Source organism: Cetorhinus maximus, chromosome 22, assembly GCF_964194155.1.
Source record: "Cetorhinus maximus chromosome 22, sCetMax3.hap1.1, whole genome shotgun sequence".
NCBI classification, from domain to species: Eukaryota; Metazoa; Chordata; class Chondrichthyes; order Lamniformes; family Cetorhinidae; genus Cetorhinus; species Cetorhinus maximus.
In genome coordinates this window covers 70,529,516-70,556,258 of record NC_135900.1, presented here as the reverse complement: position 1 = coordinate 70,556,258, position 26,743 = coordinate 70,529,516, and the positions used below count along the sequence as shown (strand labels likewise).

Here is a 26,743-nt window from a genome sequence, read left to right as displayed (position 1 = left end):
TTTTAATTTTCACCATCATAAGGTCACACAAAATCAAACCAAAATGTTTTTCAAGCATGAACAAATAATAATTCCCTAATCTCGGGCCAACACAAAAGCACCAGTGAGAAACCCATGGTGCCTAACATGCCTTATGCTTATGTTTACAGGTGCTATGTCTTGGTGCCGCCCCATTGCTCGGAATGGCATCTGAGACAGCCTGCTGACTCTGCTGTCCTGTTGGCCTTGATGACCTTGGTGGTCATCCTCTGGCCCATAGAGCCTGTGCTGGCCCCAGCTGGGAGGGAGCTGCCTGGTCCACAGCTGCCGTCTCCCCAGTCGTGGCAGCCTCACCCGATGAAGCGGTCACTGGGAGAGGGGCGGAGGAGCTGTTGCCCTCATCCGGAGCGCCATGACAGGAGCCCACAGATATGACAGGCAGCTGCTCCGCTGACGTGAGGTCGCCCCGGACCTCCCTGCTCACCGTCGATGGATGGGCAACGAGCTGGGAGGCTCGAAGCCCACCCCATCTCCCACATTGGCAATGACCAGCTGTGGCCACTGGCGCTGTGAGGGCTTGCAGGTCCGAGCATAACCCCAGGAGAAGCTGCTTGTTCTCCTGGAAGCCCCTCTCCACGAGAGTCGCCACTCTCTGCATGGAGGAAGGCTGATGCTCTGCAATGAGGCTCATTGCATCAGTGATGCTCCATGTGGACTCCTTCACCACGGACACCAAGTGAAGCATTGTCTCATGCAACACTCCCAGATGCTCCCACACACCCGGCCGCATTTCCTGCAGCTGCTGCGTCGCAGACGACTCCAGAGGCACATCATCAGGCCCCGACTCAGCATGTGCCTGGTCCCCTGCAGTCCTCCGACGGCTGGCGCCATCAGCACTCTCTGTCTCTGCCAGCTCCTCCAGCGACTGTGAAGTGCCCTCTCCACTGTGCCCTGGGACACTAGCCGATGTTGCAATGCCCACCGATGTGCTAGTATCTGCGCTGGTGCTTGCCTTGTAGAAATGGTGTGACGCAGGTGACAGTTGAGGGCCCTCAGGTGTGAGAGGGGGCATTTGGAATCGCTCCCGGTGGACAGGCTCTGATGATGCTGAAATGATCAACAAGGACAATGGATCAGTTAACATACACACAGTGACACACTTCATCCCTTTCCCCCGGCTCATTGTGCACTCAACCTTCCAGAGCCTATAGAGACGAATATTGGTGGGGTGGCAAATAGTCAGGAGGAGACCCTAACGTTACAGACGGATACAGACGGGCTGGTTAGATGGCCTAAGGAATGCCAGATGGAATGTTATGTGGATAAGTGTGAGGTGATGCACTTGGGCAGGACAAACAAGGTACGGGAATACACGAGGAATGGTAGGAACGTGGAAAGTAAGGAGGATCAGAGGGACCTTGCTGGGCATGTCAACATGCCCATTAAGGTAGCGGGACAAGTACATAAGGTGTTTAAGAAGGTAAATTCCATACTTGGCTTTATTAGCCGAGGAATAGAATATAGGAACAGGGAGGTAATGTTGCAAGTGCAGAAAACGCTGCTTAGGCCCACGGCTATAGTGCTGAGTGCAGTTGTGAAATGTGCTTCACGGGAGGGATGTGATTGGAATGGAGAGAGTGAAGAGGTCGTTGACCAGGATGCTAGCTGGGCTGGAGACTTTGAGTTATGAGGAGACATAGCATAGACTGGAGATACTTCCCCTGGAACAGAGGAGATTGGGGGGGTGACATTATTGAGGTTTATAACGTTATGAGGGGCATAGATAAGGTCAACAGAAAGGAACTTTTCCCCTTGGCGGAGGGATGAGTAACCTGGTGGCATTGATTTAAGGTAAGGGGCATGAGGTTGACAGGTGAGGTGATGAGGAACTTTTGCACACAGTAATGTGGGACGCACTGCCTGAAAGGGTGGTGGACACAGAAACCCTCCTAACATATAATAAGTATTTGGATGTGCAGTTGCGATGCCATGGCAAACAAGGCCATGGGGATAGTGGTTGGAAATGGGATAAGGCAACTTTGGTAGGTGGTTGACACGTGCATCTTCGAAGGGCTGAGGGACCTTTGTCTATGACCCACACGTCTGACTCTATCAGTCTGTGAATGAGCAATGTTGCAACAATAACGATTCAAACAATCATCAGTGCTATGGATGGTGGGAAGACAGAGAGGATACCACGGTTGACCTCAAATACCTGGCCATTCCACCTCACCGACACCTGTGGACCTGGGCACATGGCGCCTTTCAAGCTCCAGGACCTCCTACCCGAAGCGACTTAAAATCGTTAGGCTGGGCCTGGCCGCCTCCAGTCCGCCAATGCTCACAGGCATTGTGAGCATTTTTCTCCTGAAAAACAGAAACCATTCATTGTGGCTAGTTGCACATGGACTCTGCATGCGCACACCACACCCCAACCACATTGGCCCATATCAGACCTCCAGCGCCTCCTCTCCCCGCTACTGCTGATCATTCACACGAAGACACCACGCCTGCCCCCCCCCACCCCCCCAGCCACCAGCGGCCACCTTGGACACATTCTGCGTCCATCACTTAAGGAAACACATGTTCTTAGCTCCCATACCAAGGAGACACAACTACGTGCAGCGTTGAAGGCAGCAGATGGCTCTTGGTCGAGAGATCTTGAGGCTCCCCTTCCACAATCTCAACACCGTGAATGTTGGAGTTCTGAGTATGTGCCTAGCCGCATCTCCTGCAGGTTGCCCCCAGACTAGTCATGTGCGACTAAGAGCAACACATGGTGCAGGGGAGAACCCATCTCCTCATGAACCACTCAGGCTGATGTAAGCATGGGCACTCTCTGCTTGCCCACCCAGCGTACGAGAAATACCCAACATGATTCAATGTAGTCATGACAGTAAGACTTGTGCGGGGGGTGGGGTGGGCCCTCAAAGGCTAAGGCTACCTGCTGGGTTAAATGCCCAATGCCAAGATGGTGCTCGCCCTGCCAGAGCGCAACAAGTCATTGAAGCGCTTACGGCAGTGGATCCAAGTGCATCGCACCACGTCGCGGGAGCTCACCACCTCCGCCACCTCCTCCCAGGCACGTTTGGTCATGTGGGGGGGCCTCCTCCTCCCATCCTGGGGGACCAGCGCCTCTCGCCATGCTGCCACCTCCTCGAGGAGGGCAGCAAGGCAATCATCAGAAAAGCGAGGGGCACATAGGCCCCCGGCTGGCCTACCCGGCAGCCTGGCCCTGCTCCTGGGGCAGACCCTGCAGCCTGGCCCTGCTCCTGGGGCTGACCCTGCAGCCTGGCCCTGCTCCTGGGGCTGACCCTGCAGCCTGGCCCTGCTCCTGGGGCTGACCCTGCAGCCTGGCCCTGCTCCTGAGGCTGACCCTGCAGCCTGGCCCTGCTCCTGTGACAGACCCTGCAGCCTGGCCCTGCTCCTGGGGCTGACCCTGCAGCCTGGCCCTGCTCCTGGGGCAGACCCTGCAGCCTGCCCTGCTCCTCTGCCCTTCCTTCCAGAGTGCCCTGCCCAGCAGACCCCCTGTGGTTTAATCTTGAGGTGGCCATTGTGAGCAGCCTACAGGAGGTTGCCAGGCCTTCCTTTAAACAGACTGCCGTGTTGCCATTGGACCCGGCGGTCTGTGCACACCCGCCGCAGCCCACACACTCCCGCTATCCACGGGAGTCGGAAATGCGCTGGGCGGGCCTTAATTGGCCCACCCGTGCAAAATGGCGGCGTGGCCTCGATCGGGTCCACATCCGAACCTGCTCCACCCGCCCGCCAAATGGAAAATTTTGACCCATGTTTAACCAGTTTATTGGAATTCTTTGAACGAGTCACATGTGCTACGGATAAAGGGGAACCAGTGGATGTATGGTACTTAGATTTCCAGAAGGCATTTGATGAAGTGCCACATCAAAGGTTATTGCAGAAAATGAAAGCTCACAGTGTAGGGGGTAAAGTTTTGGCATGGATAGATTGGCTAGCTAATAGGAAGCAGAGAGTTGGCATAAATGGGTCTTTTTCTGGTTGGAAGGATGTAACAAGTGGTGTGCTACAGGGATCAGTGCCGGGGCCTCAAATTTTCACAATTTATATAAATGACTTGGTTGAAGGGACCGAAGGGTATTAAATTTGCTGATGACACAAAGATAGGTAGGAAAGTAAATTGTGAAGAGGAGGTAAGGAGGCTACAAAGTGACATAGATAGGTTAAGTGAGTGGGCAAAAAATCTGGCAAATGGAGTATAATGTGGGCAAATGTGAAATCATTCATTTTGGCAGGGAGAATAAAAAAGAAGCTAAATGGTGAAAGATTGCAGAGCTTTGAGATACAGAGGGATCTAGGTGGCCTAATGTATGAATCACAAAAGGTTAGTATGCAGGTAATTAGGAAAGCTAATACAATGTTATCATTTATTGTGAGGGGAATTGATTACAAAATTAGGGAGGTTAAGCTTCAGTTGGACAGGGCATTGGTGAGACCATATCTGGAGTATTGTGTACAGTACTGGTCTCCTCATTTAAAGAAAGAGGTAAATGTGTTAGAAGCAGTTCAGAGAAGGTTTACTAGGCTAATACCAGGAATGGGCAGGTTGTCTTATGAGGAAAGGCTGGACAGGTTAGGCTTGTATCCACTGGAATTTAGAAGAGTAAGAGGCGACTTAATTGAAACCTTTAAGATCTTGAGGAGTCTTGACAGGGTGGATGTGGAGAGGATGTTTCTTCTTGTGGGAGAATCTAGAACTGTTTAAAAATAAGGGGTCACTCATTTAAGACAGAGATGAGGCGAAATTTTTTCTCTGAGGGTTGTGAGTCTTGGGAACTTTCTTCCTCAAAAAGCAGTGGAAGCAGAGTCTTTGAATATTTTTAAGGCAGAGCTAGATAGATTCTTGATTAACAAGGGGGTGAAAGGTTATCAGCAGTAGGCAGGAATGTGGGGTTGAGGTTACATTCAGATCAGCCATGATCTTATTGAATAGCAGAGCAAGCTCGAGGGGCCGATTTATCTACACCTGCTCCTAATTCGTATGTTCATATACATGCAACACAATTTCCTCCAGAGCAGAATCCCACTACAGGCCCAACAATTGAATTAAAACAGACCATCAAGAAGAAAAGATTGTGAAAGATCTAAAGTCACAAAGAGAATCCATTAAAATTCAGAGCACAATGCCAAGAGTGATTCAGACAACACCCACACAGCATGTTTGAGGAACTTGGGGCTTGAGGAGTGTTAGTTTTTGTGGATAAAATCAAGCGAACTGCAGTCTATTTGCCTATTTGTTGTATGTGCTTCTTATCTGGCTCTTAGGGAGTCATTGCTTTGAGGAAGTGTGAAACACTATTCTAGAATATAGGAGACAGCAACTAGGAATATTACAAAGAGCCAAAGTTGTCTTCATCAATTCATGTTTTCTTTCTCTGTTTATAGGTTGCTTTTGCCCACCAGAAATTATACCGGGAACAGCGGATCAGCCGGCTCTTTCAGGGAATCCCTGTCCCTGTGTATCTGGTTTTGTCGTATCCAATAACTTCCCGAGTCTGTACCAGAACAGTGCAGACATGTACTGGTTCTTCAACATGGCTCAGTTGTCTAATTCCACTCATCAATATAAAGGTAATGGCAAACTTTACTTCAGTGATGTTCTGGGAGGTTCGATCACATGACCTCCTGCCCCTTGCCCCTTGCCCCTTCCCTGTGTGCTCCAGTCAGTGGTTACCTGACACATCAATCTTTATGGCAGTCAGTGATTGATGGTAACAGCAACACCCACAATCCTCTGCTCTACAGAAACCACTCTATACCCATCGTGTGCTTTTCACCACTTTGAACACACGGGGCAGAATTTTCCCGTTGTTGTGCGGGTACAGGTCCTGCACGTCTGCGCATAAAATGATGCGCGGTGACGTCGGGCAAGCGTCCCGACATCACCACACGCCATTGCAATATTTGGCTGGGCGGGCATGCGATGATGTAACAACGTGCACCCGCCATTAATTAACAGGGCAGTTAAGGCCGTTAAGTGTTCAGTCGACGCCAATTTTTCGGCACCCGTGCAATCTTCGGATCAATGCATGGGCGCAATGGGCCAGCAGGTAGGACACATTTGTGTAACCCTCATCCATGGGTAGGATAAGAGGGCTCAGTGGGATCGTGAGTGTGCACAGTCAAGTATTTATTTTTGAAACAAAAACAAAAATAGCTGGACAAACTCAGCAAGTCTGACAGAGAGGAAGACAGTTAACGTTTCGAGTCCGTATGACCGGGATGGTCTGAGGGCTCTCCACTTCTTCCTCGAACCGAGGCCCGAACAATCCCCATCCACCACCACTCTTCTCCGTCTGGCTGAACTTGTTCTCTCACTGAACAATTTCTCTTTAAACTCGTCTCACTTCCTCCAAATAAAAGGTGTGGCTATGGGTACCCACATGGGCCCCAGTTATGTCTGTCTCTTTATGGGGTATGTGGAACATTCCTTGTTCCAGTTCTACTCAGACCGCCTCCCACAACTCTTTCTCCGGTACATCGATGATTGCTTTGGTGCCGCTTCATGCTCTTGTCTGGACCTGGAAAAATGTATTAATTTTGCTTCCAATTTCCACCCCTCCATCATTTTCATATGGTCCATCACTGACACTTTCCTGCCCTTCCTTGACCTCTCTGTCTCAATTTCTGCTGATAGACTGTCCACCAATATTCATTACAAGCCTACCGACTCCCACAGCTACCTCGACTACAGCTCCTCACACCCTGCTTCCTGTAAGGACTCCATCCCATTCTCTCAGTTCCTTTGCCTCCGTCGCATCTGTTCTGATGATGCCACTTTCCAAAACAGTTCTTCTGAGATGCCTTCCTTCTTCCTTAACCGAGGTTTTCCACCCACGGTGGTTGACAGGGCCCTCAACCGTGTCCGGCCCATATCCTGCGCATCCGCCCTCACACCTTACTCTCCCTCCCAGAACCATCATAGGGTCCCCCTTGTCCTCACTTATCACCCCACCAGCCTCCGCATTCAAAGGATCATCCTCCGCCATTTCTGCCAACTCCAGCATGATGCCACCACTAAACACATCTTCCCTTCACCCCACTGTCGGCATTCCGTAGGGACCGTTCCCTCCAGGGCACCCTGGACCACTCCTCCATCACCCCCTACATCTCAACCCCCTCCCACGGCACCTTCCCATACAACCGCAGAAGGTGCAACACCTGCCCCTTTACTTCCCCCCTCCTCACCGTCCAAGGGCCCAAACACTCCTTTCAAGTGAAGCAGCATTTCACTTGCACTTCCCTCAATTTAGTCTACTGCATTCGCTGCTCCCAATGCGGTTTCCTCTACATTGGAGAAACCAAACGCAGACTGGGTAACCGCTTTGCGGAACACCTTCGGTCTGTCCGCAAGCATGACCCAGACCTCCCTGTCGCTTGTCATTTCAACACTCCACCCTGCTCTCATGCCCACATGTCCATCCTTGGCCTGCTGCAATGTCCCTGTGAAGCTCAACGCAAACTGGAGGAACAGCACCTCATCTTCTGATTAGGCACTTTACAGCCTTCCGGACTTAACATTGAGTTCAACAACTTCAGATCATGAACTCGCTCCTCCATCCCCACCACCTTTCTGATCCACCCCCTTTTTTCTAATAATTTATATATTTTTTAAATATATTTTTCTTTTCCCACCTATTTCTATTATTATTTTTAAATTTATTTCCATCCATTGTTTTATCTTCACCTTTTAGCCTATTTCGATCCCTTCCCCCCACCCCACTCCCACTAGGGCTATCTGTACCTTGCTGGTCCTGTTTTCTACCCTTAATGTCACAATTAGCACATCCTTTAGCTAATATCACCACCATCAACACCCCTTTGTCATTTTGTCTATGACATCTTTGGCAATCTCTTCTTTGCCTCCACCTATTACTGGCCCTCTATCCAGCTCTACCTGTCCCACCCCCCTCAAACAGTTTATATTTTACCTCATTTCTATTTTTCTTTAGTTCTGATGAAGAGTCATACGAACTTGAAACGTTAACTCTGTCTTCCTCTCCGCAGATGCTGTCAGACCTGCTGAGTTTGTCCAGCAATTTCTGTTTTTGTTTCAGATTTCCAGCATCCGCAGAATTTTGCTCTTATCTTTTTGCATTTATTTTTGAAAGTTTTACAAACTTGCCTGTGTGATCTGCAGTACTTCAAAATACATACCAGCTGCTTTTTCTTGACTCTTAACCTTCAGGTCAGCACTCTGCACTGAGGAATTTTTCTGGGTCTGCAGGTTTCAGGAAGCCTTCCCTTAGACTGGGAATGGGAGCTGAACCGTGGAGGCAGCTCCTCTGAGGATGAAGGGAGGGCTAGGAGGCCAGGAGTGCACATTCAGTCTCCAGGGGAGCCACCTTTGGGAGGACAGGCCCAGGCACAAGGGGCGCAGGGCCAAGAAGAAGTCCAAGGAGGATGGGGCCGCAGAAGTCGCCACTATCCTGCTGCCAGGGTATACAGGCGGCGAAGCAGCTACCTCAATATGTCTGAGGTGCAGTGCCGAAGGAGGCTGCATCTCTCAAAGGAGATAGTCAACTATATCTGTCAGATGATTGGGCCTGAGATTTCCGCTAACTGTATGGGTGGACACCTCATGCCAGTGCTTCTAAAGGTCACAGCTGCCCCCAACTTCAATGCCTCTGGTTCCTTCCAGGGCTCAGTGGGTGATCTTTGCGGTGTCTCCTAATCAGCTGCCCACACTTGTGTCAAGCAGGTTACAGATGCTCTGTTCAGGCATGCATTGACCTTCATCCACTACCGTTGGGACCAGGCAAGCCAGACACAGCGATCCAGAGGCTTTGCGGCCATTGCTGGCTTCCCCCGTGTCCAGGGTGCAATCGGCTGCACACATGTGGCCATCAAGGCGCCAGCAAGTTAGCCCAGTACCTTCGTCAACAGGAAGGGCTTCAACTCCATGAAAGTGCAGATAGTGTGTTATCACATGATGCTGATTCTACAAGTCTGTGCAAGGTATCCAGACAGCTCTCACGACGCCTACATCCTCAGACACTCCCAGGTGCTGGGGCTCTTCAGTGCTCCAGCCTGACTTGATGGATGGCTGCTTGGTGACAAGGGCTATCCCCTCAGAAGGTGGCTCATGACGCCTCTCCGCCATCCAAGAACAGAAGCTGAGCAGCGGCACAATAGAAGCCACACCTCCACAAGGGCTGAGATGGAGAGAACCATTGGTCTTCTCAAGATGTGCTTCCTATGCCCGGACCGCACTCCAGTACCCGCCAGATCGTGTGTCAGTGATAGTGGTTACATGCTGCACTCTCCACAATCTTGTGCTGGAAAGGGGGGACGCAGTGGATGATGAAGATGTTGATGCAGTGGCTGCGGCTGCACACGATGAGTCCAGTAGTGAGTCCGAGGATGAGCAGGCACAGGGAAATGCTGAGGGGGTAGACGCTGACCCGGGCATACTCCAGGGAGACGGACACCCGGGAGGCTTTAATCCAATGAACCTTCAGCTAGCACAGCACATATGGATCACCAGGACAAGCCTGGGCTGTCAGCTCGACACTCAACACCTAAGTGCAAAATTCGCCAGGTTATCAACAGTTACTAAGGGCATTGTTAATAAAGCTGAATGTCCAAAAAAGCACTCAGTACAGTTTTGGAAACCATACACATGCAGAAGAAAAAAGGCACCCTCAGCCATGGTGACATATCTGAATTTAATGTGTGAAACAAAGCAACTTATTACAAAAAAAAAGACAATAATGTTACAAATCAAATAAAATCATAAGGGCCTCATCTCAGACCAACACAAAAACATCAGTGAGAAACCCGTGGTGTGCCTAAGGTACCTTATGCTTTCGTTTCCGGGTGCTACGTGTTGGTGCTGCCCCATCGCTCAGAGTGGCATCTGAGACAGCCTGCTGACTCTGCTGTCCTGTTGGCTTCGATGACCTTGGCAGGCGTCCTCTGGCCCATGGAGCCTGTGCTGGCCCCGCCTGGGATGGAGCTTCCAGGTCCACAGCTGGCATCTCCCCAGTCGTCACAGCCTCATCGGATGATACGGTCACTGGGAGACGGGCTGAGTAGCTGCCGCCCTCATCCGGAGGACCCTGAGAGAAGCTGAGAGACAACAGACAGCTGCTGCGCTAACGTAAGGTACTTCGGATCTCCCCGCTCACCGTGGATGGATGGGCAACGAGCTGGGAAACTTAATGCCCACACCATCTCCCACACTGGCATTGACCATCTGAGGTCAATGCCGATGTGAGGGCTTGCTGGTCAGAGCGCATCCCCAGGAAGACCTGACCGGTCTCCTGGAGGAGCCTCTCCACGAGAGCCGCTGCTCTCTCCATGGAGGACGCATGGCGCTTGGACATGTGGCTCATTGCTTCGACAAGCGTCCGTGTAGACTCCTCCACCACGGACACCAAGCCAAGCATAGACTCAAGTTTCTCCCCCAGATGCTCCCGCACACCCGGCCGCATTTCCTGCAGCTGCTGGGTCGCGGTCGACTCCAGAGGCATATCACCAGGCACCAACTGAGCATGTGTCTGGTCCCCTGCAGTCCTCCGACTGCTGGCGCCATGGGCACTCTCTGTCTCTGCCAGCTCCTCCAGCGACTATGAAGTGCCCTCACCGCTGTGCCCCAGGACACTAGCCGTTGTTCAGATTCCCACTGAGGTGCTAATATCTGTGCTGGTGCCTGCCTCGCAGAAATGGTTTGATGCTGGTGAGACTTAAGGCCACTCAGGTGTGAGAGGGGGCCTCTGCTGGTCCTCCTCCCAGCCCTGCTCTGATGACGCTGAAAGGAAGAACAAGGACAGTGGATCACTTAGCGTGAAGACAATGACAAAGCCCATCCCTGTTCCCCGGATCATTATGCGCTCATCCTTCTGTAACCAATGGTCAAGCCATGTTGCAAAATTAAATCAATTAACATTCAGCAGTGTTATAGCTGTTGGGAGTACAATGCTGACCTCACTGTTGGGCATAAATACCTGGCTGTGGCACCCCAGCCTCACCAACACCAGTGGACCTGGGTGCATGGCGCCTCTCCAGATCCAGGGTCTCCTGCTCGAAACGGCTTAGAATGGTGATCTGCGCCTGGCCGCCGCCTGTCCTTACACGCTCTGCCACATTATGAGCATTCTTCTCCTGAAAATGAGAGAAGAGCATTGATTAGTGCAAATTGCACATGGACTCTCTTTGCACACGGCCCACCCCAGCCAGAGTGGGACATATCAGGGCTCCAGTGCCTCCTCACCCCGTCGCTGCCAAGCACTCACACAAAGATGCTAGGCCTGCTCCCCACCCTCCGCCTCCCCCTTGGACACATCACATTAGGCACCACATGGTATATCCTTCCATAGCCAGGAGGCGCAAGCATGTGGAGCGCAGAGGGCAGTGGATGGTTCGTTGCCACGCCACCTTGAAGCTCCCCTCCCACCATCTCATGACCCTGACTAGGACATGTCCTGCAGTTCTAACACAGTGCCTAGGTGCAGCTCCTCCAGGTTGCCCCCACACCAGTCATGTGGGACTAATATCAACACGCTGCGGGGACAAAACACATCTCATCACCCTCTCAGGCTGACCTCAGCATGTCAGCATGGGCAGTATCTGCTGGCCCACCCAGCAAAGGACAAATGCCGTCAATGATTTAATGCAGTCACTACACTCAGACTTGGTGGGGGGTCGGGAGGGGTGGGTGGGGTGGGGGGGGGGGGGGGGGGGGCGTGGTTTGCAGTAGGGGGTAGGCCAACCTGCTGGGTTAAATGCCCAATGCCAACATGGTACTCACCCTGCCAGGGCACAACACGTCGTTGAAGTGCTTGTGACACTGGATCCAGGTGCGCCTCACCACGTCGCGGGAGCTCACCACCTCTGCCACCTCCTCCCAGGCACATTTCATCATGTGGGGGGACCAGCACCTCCTGCCATGCTGCCACCTCCTCAAGTAGGGCAGCAAGGCAGCCAACCGAAAAACGGGCACATCTCGAGCCCTACTTTCCGGCCTGGCCTGTCCCACTGGCCTATCCTCCAGACTGGCCTGCTCACCAGAAGCCCTCTGCTGTGGCATTGCATTTGTCATTGTGAGAAGCCTAGAGAAGTCTGCCAGGCCTTCATTTAAACAGGCTGCCGGGTTGCCATTGGATCCGGCGTTATTTCCACTCCCGCCACTGCCCGCCGACTCCTGCTATCCTCGGGAGTCAAAAAGTACTCTGAGTGGGACTTAATTGGTGGCAGCGGACCAATCGCGGGCGCTCCCGCTCCGCCCCCAACCCCCCCCGCCAACCGGAAAATTCAGGCCACAGTCACACTATATCCCGGGAGCGCTGCTGCCCTACTATTTGTTGTCAGTCCAGCTTGAGGGAAATGGGAGAAGGAAGTTCCCCTCATGATTATTCCTCCTGCCTTTCTCACAGGATCATCCAGGAGATGAATCTTTAAATCTGGAACCAGCTGGGAGGGTTGCCAACTGAAATTTAACCCCATCAGGAATGAGATCTGGATGGATGGGGGCTGGGAACCTGGCCTCTCCGAGCTGGTTTTCCAGGGTAGGATCATTGTCAGAATATTGGTGGGCTCAGTTATATTTCTGCCAATGCTGGATTACCCACCTCACAGGAAAACTGCTGCAGCTCCTGTTGGTCAAGTGGGACAGTGTATTCCAGCAGGAGAGAGGAAAATTTTCAAAAATCGTTAAAATCCCTGTGATTGACTGCCTGAGATGAGGTGATTTTATAAAGTTTGGATCGTCCCCCCCACACCACCTCAACAACCCTCCAGAAAGACTTGCAACAACTTACATTTATATATCACCTATCATAATCTCCGAATGTCCCAAAGCAATTTTCAGCCGGTGAAATACTTTCATAGTGTAGTCCCTGTTGTTATGTAGGGAATGCAGCAAACAAGTAGTGCACAGCAAGCTCCCACAAATAACAGTGAGATAAATTACCAGATGATCTGTTTTTGTGATGTTGATTAGGGATAAGCGTTGTCCAGGATTCCTGGGGGCATCCTCCTGCACTTCTCTGAAATAGTCCCTTGGGATCTTTTCCATTCACCTGAGGACAGACAGGACCTCAGTTTAATGTCCTTCAGGGGTGGTAACCCATCTGTTCTGGCCTACATGTGACTCCAGTCCCACAACAAGTATTTGATTCTTAATGCCCTCATTATGAGCTACCAACACTGTCCAAGAACATAGTTGCTAACAACAGATTATCTGGCCATTGATCTCACTAATATTTACTGGAGCTACTGTGCACTCATTGGCTGCCATCTTTGCCTGTAATACAACAGAGACTGCACTTCAAAATTCATCTTTGGTGAATGGTTTTTGGGCTGCCTGAGAAAGTGAACAGTGTTACTTACATAGGAATGTACGAAAGGATAGACAGAGGAAGACCTCCGGTCCACTCAGGCTATCCCAGTCAGCCATATTGTAACGAAGCATCACAACTGCCAAGGATCCCAACCAGTAACAGCCATGTTAACTCCTGGAAGAGATAAAACACAGTTTAAAATAAATCCCTAGGATTTGGGGTGAAGAGAATTGTGTGGAGTTCCCCACTGATCCCTGAAGGTGATCAACAACTGTTGTAGGAAATTAGGCAGACAATATGCACACAGCAAAATCCCATGAACAGTAATAAGATAATGACCAGATATTCAGCTTATTATTGATGTTGGCTGGGGGATAAATATTAGCTCAGTCACAATGGAGATCACCCCAATCTTCTTTGAACTAGTGCCATGAAATATTTTGCATCATCTGACTAAGTATCTCCTCATGGGGCTCAGGATCATAATTTGTTTTTTAACGCTTCTGTGAATATAAATTGTCGTTGAGCATCAGCCTAGACTATGTGTATGTATCTCGACTGAGACATGAACCCACAACCTTCTGACTCAGAGACACGATAACCATCACTGAGCCAAGTACATCTCCAACAACATGAGGGGACCAGGATTATGCACAATATCTTCTCCATGTTTGTAGTAATGAGTGAACCATGGACACTCCACAGAAATGGGACTCCACTAACTAGTGCCTATTTTTTTTATTTACACACAGGAATCCGATTCAGGGTGGAGTCACTATCTGTGGAATCCCAGAATGATTACATCTCCTTTGGCTGTGGGACTGATCCCGATCGACACAAACAGTTCACACTGTCGGAGAAATACATGAACATCACCACCTTTCACCTCTCCAATTGCACAGACGCTTGGGTCCATTTCCACTCTGGCCCAAACGTGCCAAACACAAGATTCAAAATTTATTATGAAATGGGTGAGTTTTGTTTAATTCTTGAAATGAAGCTGGGCAAATGAATGAAGCAGCAGTGGGGGACCATTTTGGAGATTGTCACCATAATATAGTTAGATATAGCATCTTTATGGAAAAGGACAAAGATAGAACAGGAGTAATAGTTTTAAATTGGGGGAAGACAAATTTTACAAAACTGAGAGGTGAGTTGGCGAGAGTGGACTCGATACAGCTATTGGAAGGAAAAGCTGTGTAAAATCAGGCATTCAAAAGTGAGATTCTATGGGCACAGTGTAGATATGTCCCCCCAAATAAAAAGGGTGGTACTGCCAAATCTAGAGCCTCCTGGTTATCCAGAAACATACATGCCAGGATAAAGCTGAAAAAGAAAGTTTCTGACAGTCACAAAAGACATAACACTGCAGAAATCCTAGAGGAGTATCGAAAGTACAGGGGTGAAGTAAAAATAGAAATTAGAAAAGCAAAGAGAGGATACGAAAAAATATTGTTAGGTAAAATCTAAGTAAATCCTAATATGTTTTACCAACGCATTAAGAACAAGAGAATAACTAAGGAAACAGTAGGGCCTATCAGGGATGTACATGGCAACTTGTGGATTGATGCAGAAGGTGTGGGCAGGGTTCTCAATGAGTACTTTGTCTCTGTCTTCACTAAGGAGAGGGATGATGCAAACATTCTAGTTAAAGGGGAGAAGTATGAAATATTAAATATAATAAGTATAGTGAGAGAGGAAATACTGGAGGGACTGGTATCCTTGAAGGTGGATAAATCGCCAGGGCTGGATGTATTGTATCCCAGGCTGTTGAAGGAAGCCAGGGAGGAAATATCAGATGCTCTGAGGATCATTTCCAATCCTCACTAGGCGATATCCCAGAGGATTGGAGGTCTGCGAACATTGTACCATTATTTAATAATGGTTGGAGGGATCAGCCAGAAAATTATAGGCCAGTCAGTCTGACTTCAGTGGTGGGCAAATTATTGGAAACAATTCTGAGAGACCGGATAAACTATCACTTAGAAAGGCACGGATTGATCAGGGATAGTCAACATGGTTTTGTTAGGGGAAATTGTGTCTCAACTTAACTAACTTAATGGAATTTTTTGAGGAAGTAACAAGGAAGATTAATGGGGGTAGTTCAGCGGGTGTTGTCTATATGGATTTTAGTAAGGCATCTGACAAGGTTCCACATGGCAGATTAATCAGGAAAGTGAGATCTCATGGGATACAAGGGAAGGTGGCAGGTTGAATCCAAAGTTGGCTCTGTGGCAGGAAACAAAACGTAATGGTCGATGGATGTTTTTGTGAATGGAAAACGGTTTCCAGTGGTGTTCCACAGGGCTCAGTGTTGGGGCTCTTTCTGTTTGTTGTATATATTAATGATTTAGACTAAAATATGAGAGGCATGATTGAGAAATTTGAAGATGACACAAAAATTGGCCACGTAGCTGATAGTGAAGAGATAGCTGTCAACTCCAGAATGATATCAATGGTTTATTTGAGTGGGCGGAGAAGTGGCAAATGGAATTCAATCTGGAAATGTGCGAGGGAATACTCAATGAACAGGAAGCTATTGAGAGGGGTTGAGGAAGTGAGGGACTTTGGAGAGCCCTCCACAGGTCCTTGAAGATGGCAGGACAGGTGGACAAGGTGGCCAAGTAAGCATATGGAATGATTTCCTTTATTGGGTGAGGTATTCAATCAAAAGCAGGGACGTAATGGTGGAACTGTATATGCTGTATATGCTGGTTAGGCCGCAGCTGGAATTTTGTGTACAGTTCTGGTCACCACATTACAGGAAGGGCATAATTGGTCTGGAGAGAGTACAGAGCAGATTTACAAGAATGTTGCCAGGGCTTGAAAATTGCAGCTATGAGGAGAGATTGAATAGGCTAGGGTTGTTTTCCTTAGAACAGAGGCTAAGGGGTGACCTAATCGAGGTGTAAAAAATTATGAGGGGCCTAGATAGGGTAGACAGGAAAGACTTCTTTCCCCTAGCTGAGGGGTCAATTACCAGGGAGCATAGATTTCAGGTGATTGGTAGAAGGATTGAAGGGAATATGAGGAAAAACTTTTTCATCCAAAGGGTGGTGGGCATCTGGGATTCACTACCTAAGTTGGTAGTTGAGGCTGAAATGCAACTCATTTAAAAGGTACCTATAGACCAGGTACTGGAAAGTGGGATTAAAATGAGCGGCTAGTTTCTTTTTTTCTCTTCTTTGACCAGCACAGGCACGATGGTCTGAATGGCCTCTTTCTGCACCGTAACTTTTCTCTGGTTCTATGGTTCCATTGGTGTTGGCATTATTCTAAACCACATGTTAGCAATTTAGCCAACTGAGCTAAGTGGTCCCCTGTCAAGCATCCCCATATAAGTGAAATTCTCTCCTAAATCACTATAATATTTAATAATTTACCTGCTCTTTATTATGTCTTTGAAAGTGTTCCACTAGTCCTCTAATGAAGTATTGTTGAATAAACACCCCCCAGTCAATATTAGCAGTCAGCCTGAGATATTAGCTGGACTCTGGGGATGGAGGATGTTTAAGATGTCACCAGTGTGATGTCCATTTTCAAAAAGGATGAGAAATCAGAGCAGATTACTGCAGACTATTAGCTCAGGGTAAAAATTGGAATTATGCATAAATCTTATGATCTGCCGGTATGATTATAACTCAGTTAAACACCCCAACATTTGAGTTAGAAGATGAAGACTCCACCTGACCAATCTGCTTGACATTTTTGAAGAGGTGACATCCCAAATGGATACTGGGAAGTCCAATGGAAGGACTGGGATTGTATTCTTTGGAATAGAGAGGACATGGGGAGATTTAATTGAGGGGTTGAAAATTAAGAGAGGCCTAGATAGAGTGGATAGGTGGAACCTACCTTGTCCAGGGGTCACAGATCAAAAGCAATTAAGCGTGGATTAGGGCGGAGTTGAGGAGAAATTTTTCACCCAGAGGATGGTGTTGATCTGGAATTCACTGTCTGAAAGGCCCATAGAAGCAAAAACAATTTTCACTTTTAAAAAATACTTAAATACTTGAAATGCCATAATGCACAGGGCTATGGACTAAGGCCAGGAAAATGGGTTAAACTGGAAAGACATTTTTTCGCTGCGACAGACATGATCATCCAAATGTCTTCACAGAATCACAGAATTGTTAAGGTGTAGAAGGAGGCCATTTGGCCCATTATGCCTGCACCAGCTCTCTGGCTCACTTAGTGCCAATCCCCTGCCTTTCCTCTGTAACCCTACACATTGTTTCTATTTAAATAATCATCCAATGCCCTCTTGAATGCCTTCTGTGCTGTAAATTTCTGGGCCTCATTCTCTTTCTCTGTCTGTTAAATTACAGGCAAGGACACAGTCTTTGTGCTCTATTTCACTATTGAGGCCCTAATGTTACCCAGCAGAGCCCAGCATCACTGTGACGACCTACACCAGGCAGGGGGAAAGTCTTTCGAGTTATCAACAGTCACAGATTGCAACTCTTTCGAGTACAATCACAGTTCTTGGTTTCCGGGAGTGGGACATGAACCCACAACCCTCTGAATCAAAGGCGAGGGTGCTATGAACTGAGCCACAGCTGACACCTCCAGGCAGGGGTAAAGGGGCACATGGAGGTCACTCCTGAGAATTAACCATCTAGGTTGACTGTGATTTTAATTCCAGCTCAGCCCTCATCAACTAAAATCTTCGTTCAGCTGCATATGCTAGTGAAAGCATTGGGGGGGGGGACACGGACCTTGAGCGATGTACATTCATTTGCACATTGAACATGTTTCCCCATTTTCATTATACTTCATTCCCTAATTGATTTCAATATGTGACTGAAACAATGGTGTCTGTTTTATACCATCGGCCAATTGTCAGAATTGTTCCCATCATCAGTTTTGATGACATGTCGAGTCTTGTTTTAATGAATCTGTGTTTGTAATGGGAGGGGGAAGGGAAACTTTCACCCTGAGTCAGCGCAGAACCATTTCCACATCCACCTCTTTACTGTGTTAACACACTAATATTCCTGTGTGTCCTTCATTTTGCAGTGCCAGGCCTCTGCCAGAACCTGAGTTGTGATGTAAATGCAGTATGTAGCACAGACAGCTCCGGGTACCTGGCATGTACCTGTATGCCAGGCTGGAGGAGATCAGATGGCAGGTGTTACGGTAAGGCTGCCCCAGCACATGTATTTATCTCCACAGAAGCCAATTTTTGTACTGAAACAGTTTCTGTTTGGGTTCTGATGGACCTGCAGCTCGACCTTCCTTTCATCGTAAGGTCAGAAGTGGCAATGCTCGCTGATGATTTCACAATATTCAGCACTATTCATGACTCCTCGGATGCTGAAGCAGTACATGTCCAAAGGCAGCAAGACTTGGACAATATCCAGGCTTGGGCAGACAAGTGGCAAGTAACATTTGCGCCACACAACTGCCAGGCAATGACCATCGCCAACTAGACAGAATCTAACCATTGTCCCTTGATATTCAATGGCATTACCATTGCTAAATCCCCCATTATCAACAACCTGGGGGTTACCATTGACCAGAAACTGAACTGGACTAACCATATAAATACTGTAGCTACAAGAACAGGTCAGAGGCTAGGAATCCTGTGACGAGTAACTGACCACCTGACTCCCCCAAGCCTGTCCACCATCTACAAGGCACAAGTCAGAGTGTGATGGAATAATCTCTACTTGCCTGGATGAGTGCAGCTCTAACAACACTCCAGATGCTCAACACCATCCAGAACAAAGCAGCCCGCTTGATTGACACCCCGTTCACAAACATTCACTCCCTTCACCACTGACGAACAGTGGCAGCAGTGTGTACCATCTGCAAGATACAGTGCAGAAATTCACCAGCGCTCCTTAGGCAGTACCTTACAAATCCACGACCACTACCAACTAGAAGGACAATGGCAGCAGATTCATGGGAATGCCACCACCTGTAAGTTCCCCTTCAAGCCACTCACCATCCTGACTTGGAAATATATCGCCGTTCCTTCACTGTCGCTGGGTCAAAATCCTGAAACTCCCTCCCTAACAGCACTGTGGGTGTACCTACGCCACATGGACTGCAATAGTTCAAGATGGCATCTCACCACCACCTTCTCAAGGGCAATTAGAGATGGGCAATAAATGCTGGCCTAACCAGCAACGTCCACATCCCATAAATGAATTTTAAAAATCCTGGAGTTTGTACAAAGCCTGGATCCTTGTGTGACAGTTTTCTTCATTTGATAACCCACTCAGTCTGTGTCAGGAGGTTGAGGGTTCAAGCCCACTGAAGTCATTGAATGCTTAATGTTAGTCATTCCCTCTAATTCTGTCAACAATCTTCCAGTAAACACAAGATGCATGAGAATACGGAACAGACTTCAGTACACTAGGTCCACAAATCACAAATGTGGCATTGGATTCCTCCCTCTGCTGCTACCTATCTTAGCTCTGCAATCTCACTTTCCTTTTATACTCTGGATGTTCAGTACTAAAGACATATGCATTATATTTCATACATAACAGATCTTCAGATTGCTAAAGCCTGTATGATTAGTTACTTCCTGATTTCAAGATTATTTGTCTCAGCACTTTATCAAGGAGACCTTGTTCATTCCAAAAGCATGCTATTCTCTTACAATACTCTAAATTATCAGGTTCTGCAATTATACATTAATCAATCATGGTCAATGTCTGTTCAAGCCACGCACACTCTAGCATTGAAGTACTGTCTGAACATAAGCCAGCCATCTACCTGTATTATTGATTCTTTCTGGTCCACTTCTTCCTCAGATCTCAGGAACATGGTACAAACTGTAACAGCCAATGTCACAGGACCCAATGTCACATTGAAATGGATCACTGTGCCAATACCAGGAACCGAGATTCTCAACTACCAAATTAATACCAACTGCACAAACCACACCAACGGGATCCTCCAGCTGCAAAATTACCAGCCTGGAAACACCACCAGTTTAGTTTTAACTGGTAAGTATTTCAGACCTCACTGATTTCCGTGTCCTTGGACACTGCTGAGCTCATTGTGATCTTCTTTCCACAAAGAAGAGTCAGTAATCTGGCCTGTGAAACTTGTTATAATCACTGTCGGTGATGTGGTTTGAATTTTCCCAGTGTTGCCAGGTTGTTGCCCTTTTTTGCACTTTATTCTGTTCTGCAGACATTGACTTTTACTGGAGTCGGAGTCACTACTGCTGCTCCTGGTATTTGGTCGTGATAGACAATGAATGTTACAGGATTTGCAAGAGTTTCACAATTGGGGACCACCATTGCCAAGTCTGATTCATGTCCTAGATTGCAGCATTCATGCAGCGAGGGGACAGGGGTCAGTTAGGTTTAAGTAGGGATGGAGACTGAGTTGAAGGGAATTGCAAAGTTGGAGGTAAAGATTGGGACTTGAGCTTAACAGGTACCAAGAGGGTTAAAGCAGGGACATCTTGGAGATTGAACATCTAATTCAGTGACATTGACTTGAACAGGTCTCCACAGGAACCTACATCTGGTTTCCTTATCATGAGAGACCCCTGTCTACTGGATTGTTTAGCTGGCTTCAATCATTTAACATCCCAGTAAGCTGAGGCAGATCCTACTCATCAAGATATTGGATCATCTCAAAGAAGCAGTGATGAATTTAACAGAGACCCACACTCAGATTGGCCAGAAACCTGCGTTTATGGAGCGCCTACAACCTTGGACAGACCCAAATTGAGAAATCTCTGTCATCAAGAGATTTTGACATTTGAAGAGAATAGTGTCAAATGCATTCAAGAAAAGTGAGTGTGACAAAAAGCCAATATCTCCCTCCATCCCTCCGACACTGACTTCATGTGCAGTATTTGCAATTGCTTATGCATAACAAGACTTAGCCTCATGTCACACATAAGATGACATCAACCTAGGCTATAAACCAGACATATTTTTTTAACTTGCTTAACACTCACACATTGAAGCTGCAGGATATCCATCATAAGATAAACATAGTAAAATGTCCCAAGGTGCTACGGAGGAGCATCATCAGATACAATTTGACACTGAGTTATTAGGAGAAATGACCAAAAGGTTGGTCAAAGCGGTATGTTTTCCAGAATGTTTTAAAGGAGGAGGGAGACACGGACAGATTAAGGGAACGAATTCTAGTTCTAACGCTTAGGCAGCAGGAGGTTCACTGCCAGTTTGAAGCAAGTAAAACTGAGGATGCTCATGAGGCCAGAATTAGAGAAGCACAGATATCTCAGAGTTGTGGGTTGGAAGAGAATATAGAGATAGGGAAGGGCGAGGCCAAGGAGGGATTTAAAAACAAGGATGTGAATTTTTAAAGAGAGGTGTTACTGGATAGGGAGCCAATGTAGATCAGTGAGCAAAGGGGTGATAAATGAATAGGATTCGATGTGTGTTTGGATACAGACAGCAGAATTTAGGATGAGCTCAGGTTTACACAGGGTGTAAACTGGCCCTGGGAGCAGAGACCAGAGATGGAACATTGGACCTTCCAAGTGTGTGTGGTTCAATCCCACACTGCAACACATTTAATCACTGAGATACCAGAGATACTCAGATGCGTGTTGACGGAAATTGTTAAAAATGTTTTCTATGTTGTCTAGGTGACCAATGTGAATTAAATTGCAGGTCTGCGCTCCCTGTCGGTGTGTACCACTGTGATCCAGGTAAACGCCTCCTCAGATGGGCTGGTGACCACGCAACCTTTTACCTTCAGGACCTACTCTGGTGAGTTTTTTCAGTTCTCTTCTTTTGTTACGTGCTCCGCAATATATCATTGTGCGTCCTCAGACAGTTCTCCACAATTCAAGTCAGTATTTGTGGACAACTTGGTGCAAAGCAGAATTGTGCATTGAGATACAAAGTAGCTCAGTAACAGCCGTCTCAAGAAACTAGTTAATCAGGCCAAGAGGAAAGATGTCCACGGGTTGCTTTGTAAGAGCCAAGTCAGAAATATAACAGCATGATCTCCTCCGAATGCTATTTCAGAATTAGCGGACTTTGGAAATAGGGGACTGAAGAAATTTTCCCTTAAGATGAGGACTTGATGCTTCTCCATGTAACATTTGGAGATACTGAGAGACTTGGACTGTTGAGTGCTGACCGAGAGGACATGAATATAAAATCAGAGACCTTCCCGCAAGTGCTATGAAGGAAAGTAATTCCCATCATATCCACACAAGGTTAGAGTGATTTGGAACCAACTGCTTGATAATGCAGCATTTTCTGTCCCAATTCCAACCTTCAGAAGAATATTGGTTGAAATTTGGTTAGAAACAGGACTGATTAAGGGTTATCAAGGACAAGAACAAATTGAATGTTGTGCAGAACATGATGATTCCTGAGCTTTTAGAACCATGGAAATCTCATTCCAAGGAAGGCTCCTGGTGTGAGACATGTGATCATGACTCTGGAACATTCTATTTAACTGGAACAATCTGACATTAAACTGCTGACTGAGAAAAGCAGCAACATCAGTATTTCAAAGATCTTCCTGTTGCCAACCTGAGTTGCAGCCATGTCATTTCTGGTTGGAAGACATGTTTATGATGTAGAATGGAAGGGCGGGTAGTTATTGTTGAGTTTTTAGTGATTTACCTTGTGAGCTAGGGAAAGAAACCCTTACAGAAACTCTTCAGGACATCAAGTGGATTGTGCGGGCACAGTCCATGATGAGTCACATTGCAAGGGCGGTTTGACTGTGTGCGGCACATTAGTTAGGCAACCATCAATGGTACAAAACTAGGAACTGAGGAGGGCTACAGAGATTTGGGTTTCCTGGTGTACAAATCCTAATAGATTGTGGACAGCTACAAAAAGAAACCAAAATAGTTAATGGAATACTGACCTTAATCTCAAAGGGGACCGGAATACAAAAGGGAGGAAGTTATATTTCAGTTATACTAAGCTGTGACTAGATTAGACCCAGAGTACTGCATTCAGCTTTCAGCATCATGGCTTAGGAAGTTTACAATGCATTGGAAATTAGATTGCCTAAACCTGGTTCAGTATAGGAAATTAGGTATCAGGAAGGGTATCCCTTCAGTATAAGAGATTAGGTATCGGTAAGGGAGTACCCTTCAGTATAAGAGATTGAAAGAACAAGGGGTCTTTAGGCTGTTCAAGAGTGAATTCAGAAAACGCTTCCATTGCACAAAGAATTGGATAAATTTGTGGATTATGTATCAAAAGGAATTTTTCAGGCTGAGATCGATATATTTTTATGAGATCAGACTATCAGAAACATGGAGCAAAAGGTGGGTAAATAGAATTGAATACAGATCAGTGATGATCCAATTGAATGGTGGAATTGAGGCTGATTTGGCTTACTCCTGTTCCCCTGTATAGTACCTTCCATTCTGACCATCTGTCTACCTTCTGCTTGCAGAGAGCAGTGCTGTGCAGTGCAGACATCTCCTATAGTGACACCAGTGCTGATCTATGTTCAGCCAGCTGGAGATATGAATGAACCACAGCAACATTTAACCAGTTTTCCTCTGTGACCTTGAGGAAGGAGAGAGGTGTGATGAACTCTGTGTTGAAACTCACCCAATCACTTCCAGTTAACAGTGACTGAGCTGAAGAGCAACCCAGGCCGAGATCTGAGCCCAGTTACACTGATCAGGATGATTTGTTTTGTGGCTGTGCTGCAGTTAGACTATCAATGTTGTGGTTGCTGTAACCCTTACCAGCAGTAGTTGGTTTAACAGTAACAGGGTTGTAAGTGATTGTATCTTTATTAAAATAGATGACACAATGTTATATAACAATAAAAACATTCCTCTACTTAACATTATAGACTGCAGTTTCAGTCCTGGAAATTTGCTAATTCAGGTAACATTAAGCTTCCCCGATAGCTCAGCTTGTCTACTGAGTGAGCTGTTAAGACACTGATGTCCCACCTTTTATCCACCGTATGTTCTGAGTGGGCTGATCTCAGCTGGAGGTGCTAAACATGTCACGGGGTTAGGGAAGGGGAAAAATACCAACCTGAGTTTCCCCCACCTCCTCCACTCCCTCTCATTCTCTATTCAAAAGCCCCTGAGTGTTGGGCGAGGACGGGTTCAAATTTGCCTATGATACCTCCCAATGTGTGAACAGGCTGTCATCACTCACTGGGGTAAATTCTCCACTTCACCGCCTGGTGATACTGTGAGTCATTAGGGATCCTGTCCGATGTTAATTCCACCAATGTTCATTAGAATGGGAGTTTTGACGAATCTATAAGGATGGATGAGCCAATCCCACCAGATTATCACCCAGGGGCTGAAGACATTCACTTACTCCACAAGAAGAATAGCCACTGGGTGAGGCAGTGGAAAGAGATTTTCAATCAACAGTGAGGTGGAGCCCTCTAGAAAGGAATGAATGAAAAGAAATTTCAGACAAACTTTCATTTGCTCCTGGTTTATAAAGGGGGATCTAGAAAATAACAATTTCCTTTGCAGCCATCATCACAAATTGCCGTCCCTGCAGTGATCTCATGGTACCCTTCAAGCTAATAGTTTTTTGTTTTGGTCTTTAGAAATGATTCCAGGAACTCTGAGTTTAACATCCATCTCCACCACCAGTGCTGTGATCTCATGGGTCCCTCTTGGGAATGTGAGTGGTCTGAGGGACTGCAGTCTGCATTACTACAGCATTGGGACACCCAACACTGTTCACACTGCCAGCCTCACCTCAGCCAGTAGAGAGTCACTGATCACAGGTAAGAAGTGAAGTCAAACAGCTCTCATCTATGTGGACAGACCTTGGCATTCTATAAAATTCACAGAAAAATGAAGAAAAAACTTGTCCTTTTTATGACTTTAGAACATCGCAAGATGCTTTACAGTCAATGAAGTTCATTTTGAAATGTAGCCGCTGTTGTAATCTAGGAAATGCAGCAACCAATTTGCAAACACCAAACTCTCACAAGGACTAATGTGATAATGATCCAATAATCTATTTTAGTGATATAAAAACAGAAAATGCCGGAAATCTCAGCAGGTCTGGCAACAGCTGTGGAGAGAGAAACGGAGTTAACATTTCATGTCCGTCTGACGTCTTGAAAGCATATGGACTCAAAACGTTAACTCTGTTTCCCTCTCCACAGATGCTGCCAGACCTGCTGAGTTTTTCCAGCATTTCCTGTTTTTATTTCGCATTCCCAATATCCGCACTATTTACACCTATTTTAGTCATGTTGGTTGAGGGATGAATGTTGGCCAGAGAGAGGTGCCCTGCTCCTCGTCAAAATAGTGTTGTGGGATTTTCGACATGTACCTGAGGGCAGAGATGGTTCTTTGGTTTACGGTTTCAGCTGAACCATGGCTCCACTGTCAATGCATCTCTCTCTCAATGCTGCATTGCAGATTCAGAGGAAATTTTGTACTGAAGTCTGTGAAGTCTTTTAAAATTTATTTATGGGATGTGGGCGTCACTGGCTATGCCAGAATTTATGGCCAATCCCTAATTTCCCTTGATAAGGTGGTGCTGAGCTGCCTTCTTGAACAGCTGCAGTCCCTGTTGTTTAAGTACACCCAGAGTGCTGTTAGAGAGGGAGTTCCAGGATTTTGAACCAGCGACAGTGAAGGAATGGCGATATATTTCCAAGTCAGGATGGTGAATGGCTTTGTGGGGAGCTCCCAGGCGGTGGTCTTCTTATGCATCTGCTGTCCTTGTCCTTCTAGATGGCAGTGGTTGTGGGTTTGGAAGGTGCTGTCCAAAGAGCCTTGATGAGTTTTTGCATTGCATCTTGTAGATGGCACATACCACTGCCAATGTTCATCAGTGGTGGAGGGAGCGAATGTTTGTGGAAGGGGTGCCAGTCAGGCAGGCTGCTTTGTCCTAGATGGTGTCAAGCTTCTTGAGTGTTGTTGGAACTGCACTCATCCAGACAAGTGGAAAGTATTGAATCACACTCCTGCCTTGTGCCTTGTGGATAGACTTTGGGATGTCAGGAGGTGAGTTACTCACTGTCAGATTCCTAGCCTCTGACCTGCCCTTGTAGCCACAGTATTTATATGGCTAATTCAGTTCATTTTATGGTCAGTGGTAAGCCCCAGGATGTTGATAGTGGGGGGACTCAGTGGTGATAATGCTATTGAATGTCAAGAGGCGGTGGTTAGATTCTCTCTTGTTGGAGATGGTCATTGCCTGGAACTTGTGTGGTGCGAATGTTACTTGCTACTTGTCAGCCCAAACCTAGATATTGTCCAGGTCTTGCTGCATTTGTACATGGACCGCTTCAGTATCTGAGGAGTCGTGAATGGTGTTGAACATTGTGCAATCATCAGCGAACATCCCCACCTCAGACCTTATGATGGAAGGAAGGTCATTGATGAAGCAGCTGAAGATGGTTGAGCCTAGGACACTACCCTGAGGAACTCCTGAAATTATGTCCTGGAATTGAGATGATTGACCTCCAACAAACACAACTACCTTCATTTGTGCTAGATATGACTCCAACCAGTG

General features: G+C 47.2%; 1 protein-coding gene across 1 annotated transcript in view; it reads left to right on the top strand.

Annotated features, from left to right (window-relative positions):
- The window catches only part of LOC144696780 (uncharacterized), a 255,023-nt gene that overhangs the window by 19,019 nt on the left and 209,261 nt on the right, over positions 1-26,743 (top strand). Inside the window, exons 4-9 of the mRNA XM_078568507.1 lie at positions 5,401-5,586; positions 14,051-14,269; positions 18,318-18,437; positions 20,066-20,260; positions 21,917-22,015; positions 24,813-24,995. Coding sequence (XP_078424633.1) covers positions 5,401-5,586; positions 14,051-14,269; positions 18,318-18,437; positions 20,066-20,260; positions 21,917-22,015; positions 24,813-24,995 — 1,002 coding nt within the window. The remainder of the gene's footprint in view (positions 1-5,400; positions 5,587-14,050; positions 14,270-18,317; positions 18,438-20,065; positions 20,261-21,916; positions 22,016-24,812; positions 24,996-26,743) is intronic.